The sequence below is a fragment of the Aythya ferina genome (assembly GCF_964211825.1).
Source record: "Aythya ferina genome assembly, chromosome: 3".
In the NCBI taxonomy this organism is placed as follows: domain Eukaryota; kingdom Metazoa; phylum Chordata; class Aves; order Anseriformes; family Anatidae; genus Aythya; species Aythya ferina.
Window position 1 is genome coordinate 13,478,453 of NC_140298.1, and position 14,263 is coordinate 13,492,715.

General features: G+C 44.1%; 1 protein-coding gene across 1 annotated transcript in view; it reads left to right on the top strand.

Annotated features, from left to right (window-relative positions):
• The window catches only part of ACSS1 (acyl-CoA synthetase short chain family member 1), a 37,507-nt gene extending 23,630 nt beyond the window's left edge, over nt 1-13,877 (top strand). Inside the window, exons 8-14 of the mRNA XM_084514196.1 lie at nt 23-115; nt 4,220-4,332; nt 5,255-5,381; nt 6,690-6,817; nt 7,785-7,848; nt 8,446-8,564; nt 9,629-13,877. Coding sequence (XP_084370322.1) covers nt 23-115; nt 4,220-4,332; nt 5,255-5,381; nt 6,690-6,817; nt 7,785-7,848; nt 8,446-8,564; nt 9,629-9,805 — 821 coding nt within the window. The 3' untranslated portion in view covers nt 9,806-13,877. The remainder of the gene's footprint in view (nt 1-22; nt 116-4,219; nt 4,333-5,254; nt 5,382-6,689; nt 6,818-7,784; nt 7,849-8,445; nt 8,565-9,628) is intronic.
• The last annotated feature ends 386 nt before the right edge of the window (nt 13,878-14,263 follow it).

Genomic DNA, 14,263 nt, shown 5'->3' on the forward strand with positions numbered 1-14,263 from the left:
TTGTTTATTATTTTGGATCTAGTGGGAGAGCCCATCAACAACGAAGCGTGGCAGTGGTTCTACCATGTGGTGGGAGAAGGGCGCTGCACCCTCGTGGACACATGGTGGCAGACAGGTAAAAGGCATCCTCGGGGAGCGTGCAGGGCCCTGATAGTTGATAGGGAGGCGGAGGTGGATAGAGAAGAATTTGTACGTTTAGATTCAACCCAGTGAATCTGTCAAAAAAAAAAAAAAAAAAATCTGGCATTTTTTTTCAGATCTGGAAAGTCACTGGGGAGTTTCTGCACATAATAGCAGTATAACAGCATCTAAAAGCAATAGCAATGTTTTTGTGCTATTTTTTTTCTTGTCCTTTTCCTCTCTAAATGTTCTTTGATATTTTGAAAGCTGGGAAATCTCGGTTCTAGAAACAGAAGGCAGAGATTGAATTTTTAGGCAAAGCATGGAGTAGGCAGCTTGAATTAGAAATTTGATTTCCAGTTATTTATTGAACTGTAGTGACCTTGATGTGTGCTTATCATGAAAAGACATTTATAGCACCATATAGCCACAGACCGTACATAGGTGTGTTTTGTTTCCGTGCCTGGAAAAGGTTAGAGGAGGATGGAAAGCTAAACCGTGTAGTCAAAGGCACCTACTGCAGCTACTCTGGCTGATTGTGAAGGAATCAGCTGGGGCTTGCTGGCTGTGCGTGGACACTGGCAGCAGCCCCTCCCAGGACTGCAGGCATATGCTTTATTTGCTTTGGCTGAGGCTCTGCTGCCTGGTGGGACCTGCATTTGAAGGAGTCCTGCAGCTCCTCTTTCCCAGCCCCAGCAGCAGCCAGTCCTCTCTTTTGCACACCAACATTCAAGAGCTGCAAAAGGTGTCTTGAATGCTCCATCTAAATCTTGATGGAAATAAATCCTTCTCAAGCTGTGAGCCACACAGTTCACCATAAAAGACAGCACGGCTGCTGGCTTTCTGCCTCTGTTGAAAAAAAGCCATCCTTACTCTTGAATTTCTAGCTGCTGTTGAGCAGAATATTCATTCCCTTTCTAGTCGAACTGCTGAAACCTTTATTCCTGCCACCAGACTCCCTATTCAGGATCCCTGTGGCCAGTCTCAGTGTGATGGGTTAGCTTCTGGCACCCAACCAAGTTCCATTTAATCCAGGTCGGACTTGCAGACTCTTTTTATTTTCAGATTTGAAATAAAACAGAGCAGCAATGTTATCTGCTCAGTACTTCAGTTACTAATACCTTAATCCATTTGGGTTCTCACATGCTGAACAGAAGAAAACGTGGCTGCCTAGGTGCTACATGCTGCCTCACTGCTTTGAAATGAAACACTATGGAGAAGTAGTTGGTTACTGTACGGTGATGGAGATGAGAAGAATCTTTTTTGCCCCAACATTTTTTAGTTTTAGCTTGTCTTTAGTCACTGATGCACGTAGAGTGGTAGGTTTCCTATGTTCCTTAAATACAGGGTTAGATCTTAAATGAAGCTGTATTTCTCCTGGGTTTTTGAAGCAACAGCTGTCAGGTGAGAGGTCAAAGAACATTTGCTGGACAGTCTGTAAAAGCAGAGTGCTAGATTCGTACCTTGAATGAAGCATAGCTTTGCCTGCAAACAGTTACCAGCTCTTGGAAGCATAATATAATGATAAATATTCATGAAATTGATTCTACTTTCTAACAAAATCAATCTTTCTGCACATGAGATTGATGCTTCCAATAAAGAGGAAGCCAAATTAATCATGGGAACACTACATACACTATACAAATGTAAAGGGAGTGTGGAAAGAGATCACAGAAACAGTTTGATGGATGCTGGTTGTGATCCTGCAGTGTCACTTCTCCCAGACAAATTTCAGTGTAGCTTGTTAATTATACTGTTGTATGCAGTGTCCTCTACAGTACATTGCTCTCCAAAGCAGTGGCATGTTGCCAGCTAATAAAGCCTGGTAGGCATAAAGATGAACAAATGGTGATTTAAGGATCCACTTGAATGTCTTTGGATGAGCAAATGAGTGAGATAGCAATTGTGAGAGGCAATTTAAGTAGCGTGGTATGTGCAGATGGGAGAGACAGAAAATTTCTATGGCTCTTGGTGTTAAAATATTAGGAAGGGCTGTGACTGACAGTAACAGAGTCAAATAATAAGTGATAGATTTTCAGGTGTAGTTATTCACAGTGACATCAGGTATTTTTATTTTTGTTGCTGTTTATATATATATATATAAAACATATATATGTATATGTGTGTGTGTGTATATATATATATATATATACACATAAAGTACAGCTGTTGTATGCAGCTGTGAACAAAATCTTTTTGAGAGGCATCTCTGAGTAGATCCTGGAAGCTTCTGTTGTTGGATTCTTACATTGGCATCGTGTTGCAATGGTTTAGACTGTGTTGGTGTTTCAGAGCTGGGTTCCTCCCTGCAGCCGTCAGGCAGTTGGTCCAGTTTGTCACAAAGAAAAAGGTAGCAGGCAGCATGTTCTGCACCAGGCTGCTGGAGGTGATTTACCCGCAGAAGGGAGCCTGTTTCAGTGCATCGCCTGCCCTGCTCGGATTCCGCTGGCCTTTTTTAAGCTCTATGTGGCTTTGCACTGTGACAGCATTGGAACAGGTAGCATGGAAGCACAGCTTTTAACTTCTGCCAGCTCTGCCTCTGAGAAGACAGAGTTCAGAAAGTCAGGATAGAGCCTAGAAACCTTGCTAGCTGCCGTCTCTCCGTCAGTTGCTAAAATCTGCACTTTTAAACCAGTTTAAGACAGGTCTTGGCCATGCAAATAATTTTTAAAGCACCCCTATCACCACACAGCTGTTTCTGAAGTGTGTCTTCACTGCTTCATGTGTAGCTGGTTTCGGGTTGTATAGGGTGTGGCAAAACACATGTTGAAACATATTTCGCAGTGCTGTATTCGGAATGAATACTGACTTAGGAAAATCAACCGTCATTGCAATCTGGTTCCTTCCTCTGACACAGATTTTGTCTGTGCAAATACAGAACAGCCTGTGTCTGGGGTTCTTTTTTTCTTTATACAAATTTGAAAAAAAATCAAGATGACGCTTTCAGAAGATGACACTTTCACAATGAACAGAAGCATGTGACGTGGATGCAGGTCTATCAATGAAATCTGAAATAATTTTACACATAAGCCACATCTGAAACTACTTTCTGCAGGTCTGAAGCATGGGGTTCCCTCAAAGAGACCCTTCCTTGTAGCCACATCAAGGTAACTGGATACAAATTCAGGGTCACATTCAGCCTTTCCAAACCCTGGTTTCAGTTTCCACAACCTCAGCAAAGCTAGTGGACCACAGCACTCTCAGAGTGGCAGAATATATCTTTATTTCTAGAGCTATATTTTTTGAAGCCTAATGTTCCTGTGTTTTTCTTTCTCTCTTGCGGTTTTTGAATTACTTTTAGAATAGATCTTATTACGGTTGGAATCTGATTTAATGCTCATCCCAGCAGGAATGAAAAAGGATGATTAAAAGGTTCAATTTTGAATAGAAGATAATCTCAACCTGCATGTGAGGGATGGGTTATTCTCATATCCTGTAATAACAGTAATTCAGACTCCTGAAATGCTTTTTATACTAACCTTAGACAGCTGTAAAAAAGCATGGGGAAATAAATCCCCTGCCATGCGTAGACTTTCTCTGTAAAATCACTACTGGGCTAGGAAATGGGGCTGATGAGTACTGCCCCTGCTGCCAAGCAGCCCTGTTAATGTGAGGAAAAACCTACACAGGTGGATGTAAGCATTCAAGCTGTATTCATTGCTGGTTGGTAGCTGGAGGAATGGTTTTATACATGAGCTGACTTAGGGCCAGCTTCTGGGAGGAGAGCACATGGGCTGAATCAATGGGCACTGCATTGTGCCTGATGGATTTGCCATGGATGGGACCATGGGAGGGGTGTTGGACACACACGTTGTGTCTGCCACTGCAGGGTCCGCAGGCCTGGTGCAAAGGCAGTGCTGTAGCCCTTGCAGTGCTCTTCCCTGAGCCTGGGAAGAGCTGAGCTGGACGTCAGTGGTCTTGATGTTTGGTGGTGTGGGGAGCCAACGCTCTGCCCCTGAGGCTGCTTGGCCACGCTCTGGTTTGTCACCAGCATACACAGAGGTGACTTCTGTATTCTCGTTAACAAAGAAAAGCTGGCATTTGCTTTCATCCAGCATTGGATGGCTCCCAAATATTTTATTTTCCATTGTTCTTTCAGAAACCGGTGGCATCTGCATTGCCCCACGGCCTTCAGAGGAGAAAGCTGAGATTGTTCCAGCTATGGCCATGAGACCCTTCTTTGGGATCTTCCCCGTGCTGATGGATGAGAACGTGAGTAGAGGCTGTGCCAGGTGCCCAAAAAAGAAGCAGCTGCTTGTTTCTGCCTTAATCACCTTTCTGATGGGAGAAGAACAGGATCTGGAAGGATATTTGTTCCTCCATTAAAACAGAATAGAAGAGCAATTTATATATCGGAGTACACCTCAAATGTCCATACAGATTTCCAACTGGGCATTCCAAGCTGTCTGCAGATTTGGGGTGTCTGCATTTTCAGCTCCACTTCCATGGTCTTACAGTGTTTCTGATTAAGATCTGCTGCCTTGATTTATGAGAGCAGTCAGAATTTACGCAGCTGCTGGAAACCAGGGAGCTGAATGGTTGGAACAGCACGTGCAACATCTAGTGATGTAGCAAGACTGGAACAGCCAGTGGGACTGACATTTTTCCAAGGGAAATGCAAGGCATGAGGCCCTGCAGCTGCGCCTGTCTGTGAGAGAAATGCTGGTCTGTGAAGCTGTGCTGAGCAATCCCCATCTGCGCTCCAGTGCTCAGTAAAGGATGTAATCTTCTTCATACACAGCTTAATAGGGGAATGTGACAGTTAATAAAAATGAAAGTGGAAGGCAGGAGTCCAGGAATTTCCCTGCTAGCCCCGTGCCACACTTCCTTTGGCCGCCTGGCACATCTTTGCTGTTATCTTTTCCAGCCTTGCCGTCTGGAGAATCACAGGCATCACTTTTCTCTTAGACTTAGAATTGTATTTTCTGCAATGCTGCTGGCTTCAAGGGGTGAGGAAGGCATGGCAGAGATTGTGTGCAGTAGTTGTGTTAGTGGATTCATTTTCTCCCCGTGTGGCCTTCCGTTGGCAGTCTATACTGAACAACAGAGTGATTCATGACATATCAATGACTCAAAGGCACTTATTATTCCTGTTTTGCTCTCCTGATCATCCTTCCTTTGCTCGAATCTGCAGGGAAAAGTTGTAAAAGGCAATGATGTGTCTGGTGCGCTCTGCATCGCCCAGCCATGGCCTGGCATGGCAAGAACAATCTACGGAGATCACCAGCGATTTGTTGATACCTATTTCAAAGCATATCCAGGTAAGGAGAGTGCCAAGGGAATGCAGTTTTCACTATAGTATAATCATGCTGAATATTTTCAGCAGCATTTTGTAGTATTTCTCTACCAGCTAAATCTTGGGGGTGGCTGGAATTTGGTGTGTTACATGTTACAAGCATGCAGCTTCTAGGTTCTAGATTGTGTTGACCTTTTTAAGTATCAAAAAGGAACGTAGAAGAAGTTAGTGCCTAGATTAAAAATCCAGCATACCCTTTCTTTGGGACCATTTTTGTCTCATTTGGAAATAAACGTGTAGGATGGGAATGTACCTCCTGCATCACTCAATCTCACCCTGGCTGACACAGGCTGTGTTACATTTGTCCTTTTTTAAACATGGTCAAGTTGTATCTGGCGAGTAACTAGAAGTGGCAGGGAAAACACTTCTTAGGGGATTGGAGAAGACCAATCTTTAATAAGGGGAGCAACTGAAACAAGGCAGAGAAGAATCAGGGGTTGTGCAAAATGGGGTGGAAAAGAAGAATGGGAAATGGATGGAGGAAATTGAATGAGCTTATATTCTCTTATTACTCACTGCATGTCTGCATCTGAAATCCTCGTCATTCTTCACATAGGTTGATAGCTCCTATCAATAGATATTTGATTTGGAAAGGCAGGAAGTATGACTGAAAGTCCATGAACTGGATGATAATGGGTCCTGGCAAAAGCTAACTTCAGAGATGACAGCAGTAGCTGCTTGCTGCTGTGTAGAAGCACCACAGGACATTCAGTTGTGGACATATGGCTTTGGTGAAGAGCCAATACAACCTGCATAACTAGTTGTGTCTTCAGTGACACTGCAGTTTCTTGGAACCACTGGCTCTTTTTCATTCTCCACCATAAATTTTAGACTCTCCAAACTCTATGCCTATCTTGTTTTTTATTTTATGCTCAGTTGCTGTGCATCTGTAGGTGTATAAAGCCAAGAGAGCGCTGAGAACCCCCCCTTGGTTTTGTAAATCCAGCAGAGCATCACTATGTTGTGTTGCTGTGCTCAGTTTTACTTCAGGGACATGAGCCACTGCTTGCTGCTGATTGTCTACAATAATTCTGCCTATCCTGGCAGAGATCTGAGCTCCGTTCTCTTGGTGCTGTTCAGGTGCTTTCTAGGAGCCAACAGAACCCAGAGAGAGCAGCCAAAGGTTGGGGATGGCAGAGGGAAGTGGGAAATTACATGTGGCTGGTCACTCAGCTATAAGCTTAGGAATCCCTGCAAACTGCGTGATCCGTCAGAGCCCAAAACAACAGGCTGTCACGCTTCTTGCTGCTAATTACCCGTGTCTTTCTGGTAGGTTACTATTTCACTGGGGATGGTGCTTACAGGACCAAGGAAGGCTATTACCAGATAACAGGGCGCATGGATGATGTCATTAACATCAGTGGACACAGGCTTGGGACGGCAGAGATAGAAGATGCAATGGTAAGCTCCAGCCGGGTAGAGGTCCCATAACAGCACATATCTGTGGGGCTGGGTAGCCCTTGAAAGATGCTGTAAGAATTCAAGCAAATGCAGGGTCTGGTTGTGTGAGGTGGCAGTATTGCCTTTGAACCTCTGACCCTGCTTACATACAGCCTGATGCATAATGAATAGCAAGAGTGAAAGAGGAATCACTGCCTGTTTGTGGTCTCCTTAATAAGAGGAAGTGAGAGAGGAGGCACAGCATGAGTAGTCCTTGCAACTTAATCGTCAGAGCTGTTTCTTCTCAGTGACATTGTTCTGTTGCAGATGTAGTTTTGGATGCTGATGGTGTCTCCCTAAGGGATTGGCTCTCCCGTTCACTCCTTCCCTTCTGCTAACACCTAGCCTTTCCTTCCCAAATCTGTGGTTCATGCACATCTGAACTAGCAGCATATGGCTGAGAATTCATCAGTGTTGAAGCAGTCTTGATTCGTGTCAGCTGTGAAGATAGCATGTCATTTTGAGAGAAAGTAGTATTAGCTCAGGGAATTGAAAACAAAAAGTACTCAAAACATTTATCTTCCAAGCTTGACCTGGATATTTATTTCTGTATTATGTTCTGTGCCTGCTGACAGCACTTAAATAATAACACTGGATAACCTGACATGGCACATAGGATTCTACTTTCTCCTCTGTGAGAAAATTTTTGTCTGTGTGGATTTCTGATCGTGGAAATAGGATCTAGTTCCTCTCCCAGTTTGTGTGTGTGTGTGTATGCAAATGCGTGGCTGTGGCCGCCAGCCAACCATGCAGTGGGAAGGTGGAATCCACCTTTCCTATTGTGCATACAACAGAATCTGCCAAGGGAGAGTGAGAAATAGCTCAGAGAGATGGCAAGATACTGCAGATATGCAGGAACAGCTGGCACAAATGCTGCAGGGCTTGAAGCAGTTATTCTCTGAGTATTTTTGTTTTACTTTTTGTGAAGGCTGATCATCCTGAGGTCCCTGAGACGGCTGTGATTGGGTATCCACACGAAATCAAAGGAGAAGGTATGTGAAAAGCAGCAGCATCCTGACATGATACGTTTATACGCTACTTAATTTCTAACCTCAACTCTGTTCTAAGTGGTGTCTAGGGAACATGAGCCAGTTGCCCTTAGGCTGACTGGCAGTACAGCCCTAAGAGGCAGTGGTAGGCGTGAAAATAACTGCAGGTTATTAATAACTGCTGGTTTCAGGTATTGTTCCCTTAACTATTTTCACACACATTGTTTACATATGTAGTAGAACTTCATTAGAAAGGATTGTGTTCAGAGAAGTCCTTTGAAGAGAATGGGAACAGCTGATTTGCGTTGGCCAGCTTTAGATCCCAGTGACGCTTTGGTAATCCGTGTTGTCATTGTCACTCAGATCAGTCTGGTGCATGGAAGCTAAGACAAGGCTGGGCCATAGTTTTGAGGGCTGGAGTCTTGAATGCTATTGTAAACAGGATCAACATCTTTTTTGTCAGTCCCTAGATTGCACTTAGAAATGATCTGAAGCCTGCCTTGGCATTCAAATGAGCATTCATGCTCTTGGTAGTTTTGCCAGCCAAAACCTATTGTGAAGCATTCACATTTCATTTCATTTTGCTCATTTTTCTTCTAGGTGCCTTTGCTTTCATAGTGCTAAGGGACCAGGCAGCTGATATAGATCATGTCAAAGAAGAGCTCAAAACCATAGTAGCTACCAAGATAGCGAAGTATGCTGTGCCTGACCACATTCTGGTAAGTGGAAAACTGGGATCATCTAGTTCCAACCCCCCTGCCATGGGCAGGAATACCTTCCATTAGAGGGATAAAGTCCACCAAAACTGTAGAAAAAGGCCACAACCTCAATTGTCACCAACGGGCAGAGTGACGCTTTCTACTGAACAGTTGTTTTGCATTGATAATTATCATCAACCCCAAATCCCAAAGCACTGGCTGTTTCTTCTGCACAACTCTGACAGCTATTCTGCCTGGCCCTGAGAGCACTGATGAACTCAGGGCTCCGTTTCAAGCCTGCTCACCTTTCAGCAGCTCCTGTTGTGTGGTTGGAGAGAGTGCACAAAGCTGCCCTTCAGGTGTCCCCCAAGGCCTATCTGCATCATTTCACTCTTTGCTTGGAGGCAGTGATCAGACCGCTTCTTTGAGGGGCTCTGTTTTCGGCACATGCTGGGAAGATGGATGCCAAGATACAGGCTATAAAATGCAACAGGAGCAGGCATCTGCTGTTAAGTACTTTGCAGGAAGCATAGCAAAGGTATTTAACACTTGTCTGGTTATGAAGGAAGTCATGTAGGCTGACATTATGATCAGGCAGCATCAGCAGCCAGGAGTTACCACTGGAGCGGGAGATCCTGTGGCTGACATGTGGTGTTGTGTGCTTTATGTTCCCAGCCTGTAAGTGGGGTTATGATTGCCTGCTTTGGTAACGCGCTGAGATTTGTGTCATCATCAATGCCTGAGTTTTCAAGCGTAACTAACTTTCTAATTCAGCAGTTAACAGCTTATTCAGGGCCTGAGTCTCCAAATATCTGTGGCTCCTGCAGCACCCAACCTGGAGTTACACGGCAACGAGTAAATGAGGAACAAAGTCCACTGAAATAAGAATACATTTTATAGCAGAAGGGATTGATGCTAGCAACATTCCTTTGCTTGGACAAAAACTAATATGCTCAATGGTTTAGTAGTTCCCAGGAGTCTCGAAGGAGCTGTTCACAAGGGCTTCAGATTGTTCAGACAGATTGCCTTTTGATTTCCGGCAAGATCCAGGTTCTGATATAGGTCTGTCTTTCTCTTCTCTGCAGGTAGTGAAACGTCTTCCTAAAACCCGATCTGGGAAGATCATGAGAAGACTGCTGAGGAAAGTAATCAATGAGCAGTCAAGTAACATGGGAGATATCACCACACTTGATGATCCAAGTGTTGTCACAGAGATACTGGATGCTTACCAGAAATACAAAAAAGAGAAGAGTTCTTCATAGCAGGCAGCTTCGGAATCTCTCCCCTCTGGAAATGTGGAGGGTCTCGAATAACCAGGCAAACAGCTTGGTTCTCTCTTGGTGTATTCTGCAAAACACATTTCTATTGTAGAGGAACAAGATTTTCCTCTCCACAAAGCGTTTTGAGATGCCCAGAGCTAGGAGTGTTCTGCAGTCTTGCACCATCAGGGAACTTCCTTTTACTGCTTTTAGGGCTGAGGTAGAGCAGCCATCGGTGGTTTCCATTAGCGATGATGAAAATAATACTAGCTGAAGCAAGATGAAATTGTTAATGTTTCTCATTTTAATGCCACTGTACAGGGAAATATTTTTATATGATACTTCTGCTTTTTTAAGAGCAGCCCTGGAATACACTCCTATTTTTCCTCCAGCTTGGATATCCAAGTTCAAGTAGTTGTATTTAACTGCAACTGTGGTGCCTTTTCAGCAATGCTGGGTATTTTACTAGATATTTCACATGTGTTATTACAAAAATGAGGACTTGGCTAATCTGATAATTGTCTCCTTCGGCTTTCCTCATAATGACTTGTTCATTCCACTACATTTCCAGGACTTGCCTGAGATGGTGAGCATGTGGCCCTTAATGTCACACTTAGGCAGCCCAGCAGTAGCACTTTTAGCTACAAAACTGAGCCACAAAGCCTATCCCTAGGCTCCCTGAAAGTCCTCAGTGTACTGCCAGTTGTGCAGGAGGGGTCTGGTGCCAAGTATTTTTACTCTGCCTTGAGAGATGCAGATCACCAACTGGGATTTTAAAGTAACTGTCCTCTACCCCATTGGTGATGATGATTTGTGTAGTTGCCTTTGTTTTTCTGAAGTCACTCTGAAAAGGGGACTATGTTTACATTTCTGTCTGCTAGAGGAGCATTGGGAAAGAGAATTCTGAAGTGTTTGAGAGAGGTTTGGAGCTGAGAGAGATGTGCTGGAAGGTTCGTGTGACTTGCTGTGGTTTCTGGCCAACGAATGATTATTTTAGCCTGCTCCCAAAAGGCCTGTAACGTGGTTTGCCCCCAGCAAAGACAGGCATCCAGTAGGTTGTTTCTCCTGTCAGAAGCTGTCTTATTGCTTATCATTTAAACTTGTGCCTTATCATGTATGCCCCTTCCACATGCTGCTGTGCTGATCTTCTAGAGAGTTAACTGCCAGGTTGGTACATACGGACGGCACAATCCACAAAGTACGAGGAGAAGGAAGTGCCTCTTAGATGCTTTGTGGAAAGAGATGGTGGTATTCCAGGCCAGCAATCTTAGAGTAACAGGGAACAATACTGTTTGTCTTTCAGATGCTTTCAAAAATGCAACTGATACATTCAGTGCTTTATTTCTGAGTTCTTTTTTGTTTTATTATCAACCACGGTGCCAGCACACAGGTCATCTGTCAAGGCTTGCAGTCCTGGCTTTCTCATATGACAGTCTGCTTAGTTTCATGGAGCTGCGTGTTTTGGCCTGCCAACCCTCTGAGCAATTGGTAGGGTGGTCATTTTTTGCCACAGTTCTGCAGGAGTGGCTTATTTCTGAATTTGACTGGAGCAGCATTACTTTTTCAGGTGGGATTGTGTACAGACAGTCTGTGCACCTAACTGCAGGCAGGAAAAGGAAATTGCGAGGTGGTCCTGTAGGACTGGGGGAGGAGTGGTGAGTTTTTTTGCCAGCAGAGATTCTGATACTAAATGGGGAAGCAAACTGCTTGCAGTGGGATATGTTCTCAGACAGATGTGTTGTCTTAGATCCCAGAGTTCCTCTTGAGTACACTAGCTGCATTTGCTCCTTTTTTTTTCTTTAATCTGTTTTAAATGTCTCTAGGGACTGGGTAATGCAGAGTAGGGAAGATTGTACTTTGTTAAAATTCCCGTCTTTCTAACTGCAATCCACTTTTGCTTAAGGTAAGTAGATACCCTGTGGACTTTGTGGGAAGATGAGGATCAGAATGTTTGCTAAAGTTGAGAGGATGTTAATGTTTTAGGGGACAGCCACTACACAGATCCTCTACTGCCACTGCAAAAGAAAACGCCCTCTTCCTTAAGTGATTTTTCAAGTGGGAAGCAGACAGTAGTTAATGCTTTTGATAGAAAAAGTAGACTCCCTTGTTTAAACAAGTTGTCTCCACACAGTCTGAAATACAGTGTGAAGAGAGAAAAATGATCTTTGAACAAGATTGCAAGCTTTATTTTTAGTCAAAGTATTTTCTGTGTTATGCATATAGAATTTCCTTGTCCTGGTAATGTGAAATTTCCATGCTAAGGCATGACCTAGTCACAGATGTGGTTTAATTCATCTGAACTGTCTCTCAAAGACTAACTATGTGAGGAACAACATGCTTTGGTGCACTGAGATGTTGGAATCCAATCCATCTGCTCAGGGAAAAGGGGAGATGGGTGCGTTCCCCCACTTGCATCCCTGCTGTCTCAGCTTGCATGTGCTTAGGGACCACAGCCGTCAGGGAGGTTAGGGACTGACTGTAGCTGCAGCATCCCAGTAAATCCACAGGATGGTGTGGACTATAATTACAAGCAAGCCTCACACTGTGTACTTAGGAAGCCTCACAAGTACTTTTTGCTAAAATCACATCAACGGCATGTGGTAGGTAGAGTACCATCCTACACCACGATGGCCACTCTATTTCTTGTGAGTTTTCTCAGCTGAGCCATGGTCACAGAATCACAGAATTTCTAGGTTGGAAGAGACCTCAAGATCATTGAGTCCAACCTCTGACCTAACACTAACAGTCCCCACTAAACCATATCACTAAGCTCTACGTCTAAACATCTTTTAAAGACACCCAGGGATGGTGACTCCACCACTTCCCTGGGCAGCCCGTTCCAATGCCTAACAAATTAGGATGTCCTTGGGATGCCATCTGCTCTGAGGTGCCCTGGGATGTTCAGAGAGAACACGTGGTGCTGTCACGCTGCTCACATAGTGTGCTGCAGTGGACGCGGCTCCTGGGCAGTCTCAGCCCCCACCTCTCCTGGTAAAACTGCTCTTTTGGGAGCATGCCTGCATCAGCTCTTGGAGCTAACAGCCAGGGCTCAGTTCAGTTAATAGCACTGAGGCTGGTAGGAGACAGCTAGGCAGGACATGGAACTGCTATTCCCTAGAAAAGGAAAACCATTGTGCTGCACTGGGCAGGCTATTCGTAGAAGGTTTTGCCAAACAGATGAAATCTTCCAGCCTGAGAACCCCCCCCTCTATTTTTTTTTTTTCTCCATGATCTCTAACTGCAGCTGTTGCATCTTCAGTGCAAAGCCTGAGTCAAGTTTTGCATTTTTGTTATTCCCTGGATGTCAGGAACACCAGCACAGCTGCATGTTGACAGTGCTTTCTGCTTCCCATGCAGCCGTACCACTCCTCAGGCTTGTGGTTCAGGGAGGGGCTCAGTGTGCAGAGCCGGCACTTGAAATGCCAGGAGAGAGGTCACTTGGAAAGGACTTCAGGCCTGCTGCCTTTTAAGTTGATGCCCACTAATCACTCCAAGAAGGTAATGATATACGGAATGCTTTACAGAGGGATCAAGGGACACTCTTGGGGGTAGTTGATTAGTTTCTGAAAAGCAGAACTGTTGGACTCCTTCAAGCCTTTTGTGCATCCATGATTAATGCGGGGATAGTTTGCCAGATGGCAATTGTAACTTTGTCAAAACAGTTTCAGACTCAGTTTTACCTGTTGCAATTTGATGCAAAGAGCAAATGAAAACTTTCAAAAAGAGAAATAATTCCTGCCAGGGAAACAGTGCACCTCAACAGTGCAACTGTTGTGGCAGTCTAGTTGTGATGTACCCTACCCACGCCTGTCCGTCCGGTGCTTACTGTTTTCCCACTCAAACTTACCAGTGAAACCCAATTGTGGTGCCTTTTCCCCTACTGAAGGCGCAGACTGTGATTTTCTTAATTTTAGGAAAGGAAAAACAATCTTTCCAGAGATGGTGTGTTGTACAGATTAATGTTAAGCATTTCATTTTTTATAATCATGCTTTAAACACATTTATTATCCTTGACCAAAATAAGTTCCTTGAGTGATCTCTGTATTCAAATTGTCATTAAAAGTATCTTTCTCTATGTGATGCGTTGGCTTTGTATCATGGGTGTCTGACCTTCCATCCCTTCAAGGATCTGGGGTTTCATTTATTCCTTTGGGCTTGCTTTTGCTTCTCCAGCTTATTTGAGTCTGTCAAGAAGAAATACAAAAGAGTTTGAGATGATGATGTGTCACCCTGTAGTCCAAATTGCTGCTTTACTTTATTGCTTTTCTCGAAACAGTAGCTCACAGGAAAGGAGTCGCTGCCAGAAAACTGCATGACAACTGAAGAAGGGGAAGAATTAGCGCTTGGTATCTGAAAGCTGCACGTCTCATGTAAATCCTGAAGTGCCAGCGCTCTGCAATTATTTTCCTGTGCAATGGAAACAGAACAATTAAGGGGAGCAATTAGTTACCGTTAGTTAGT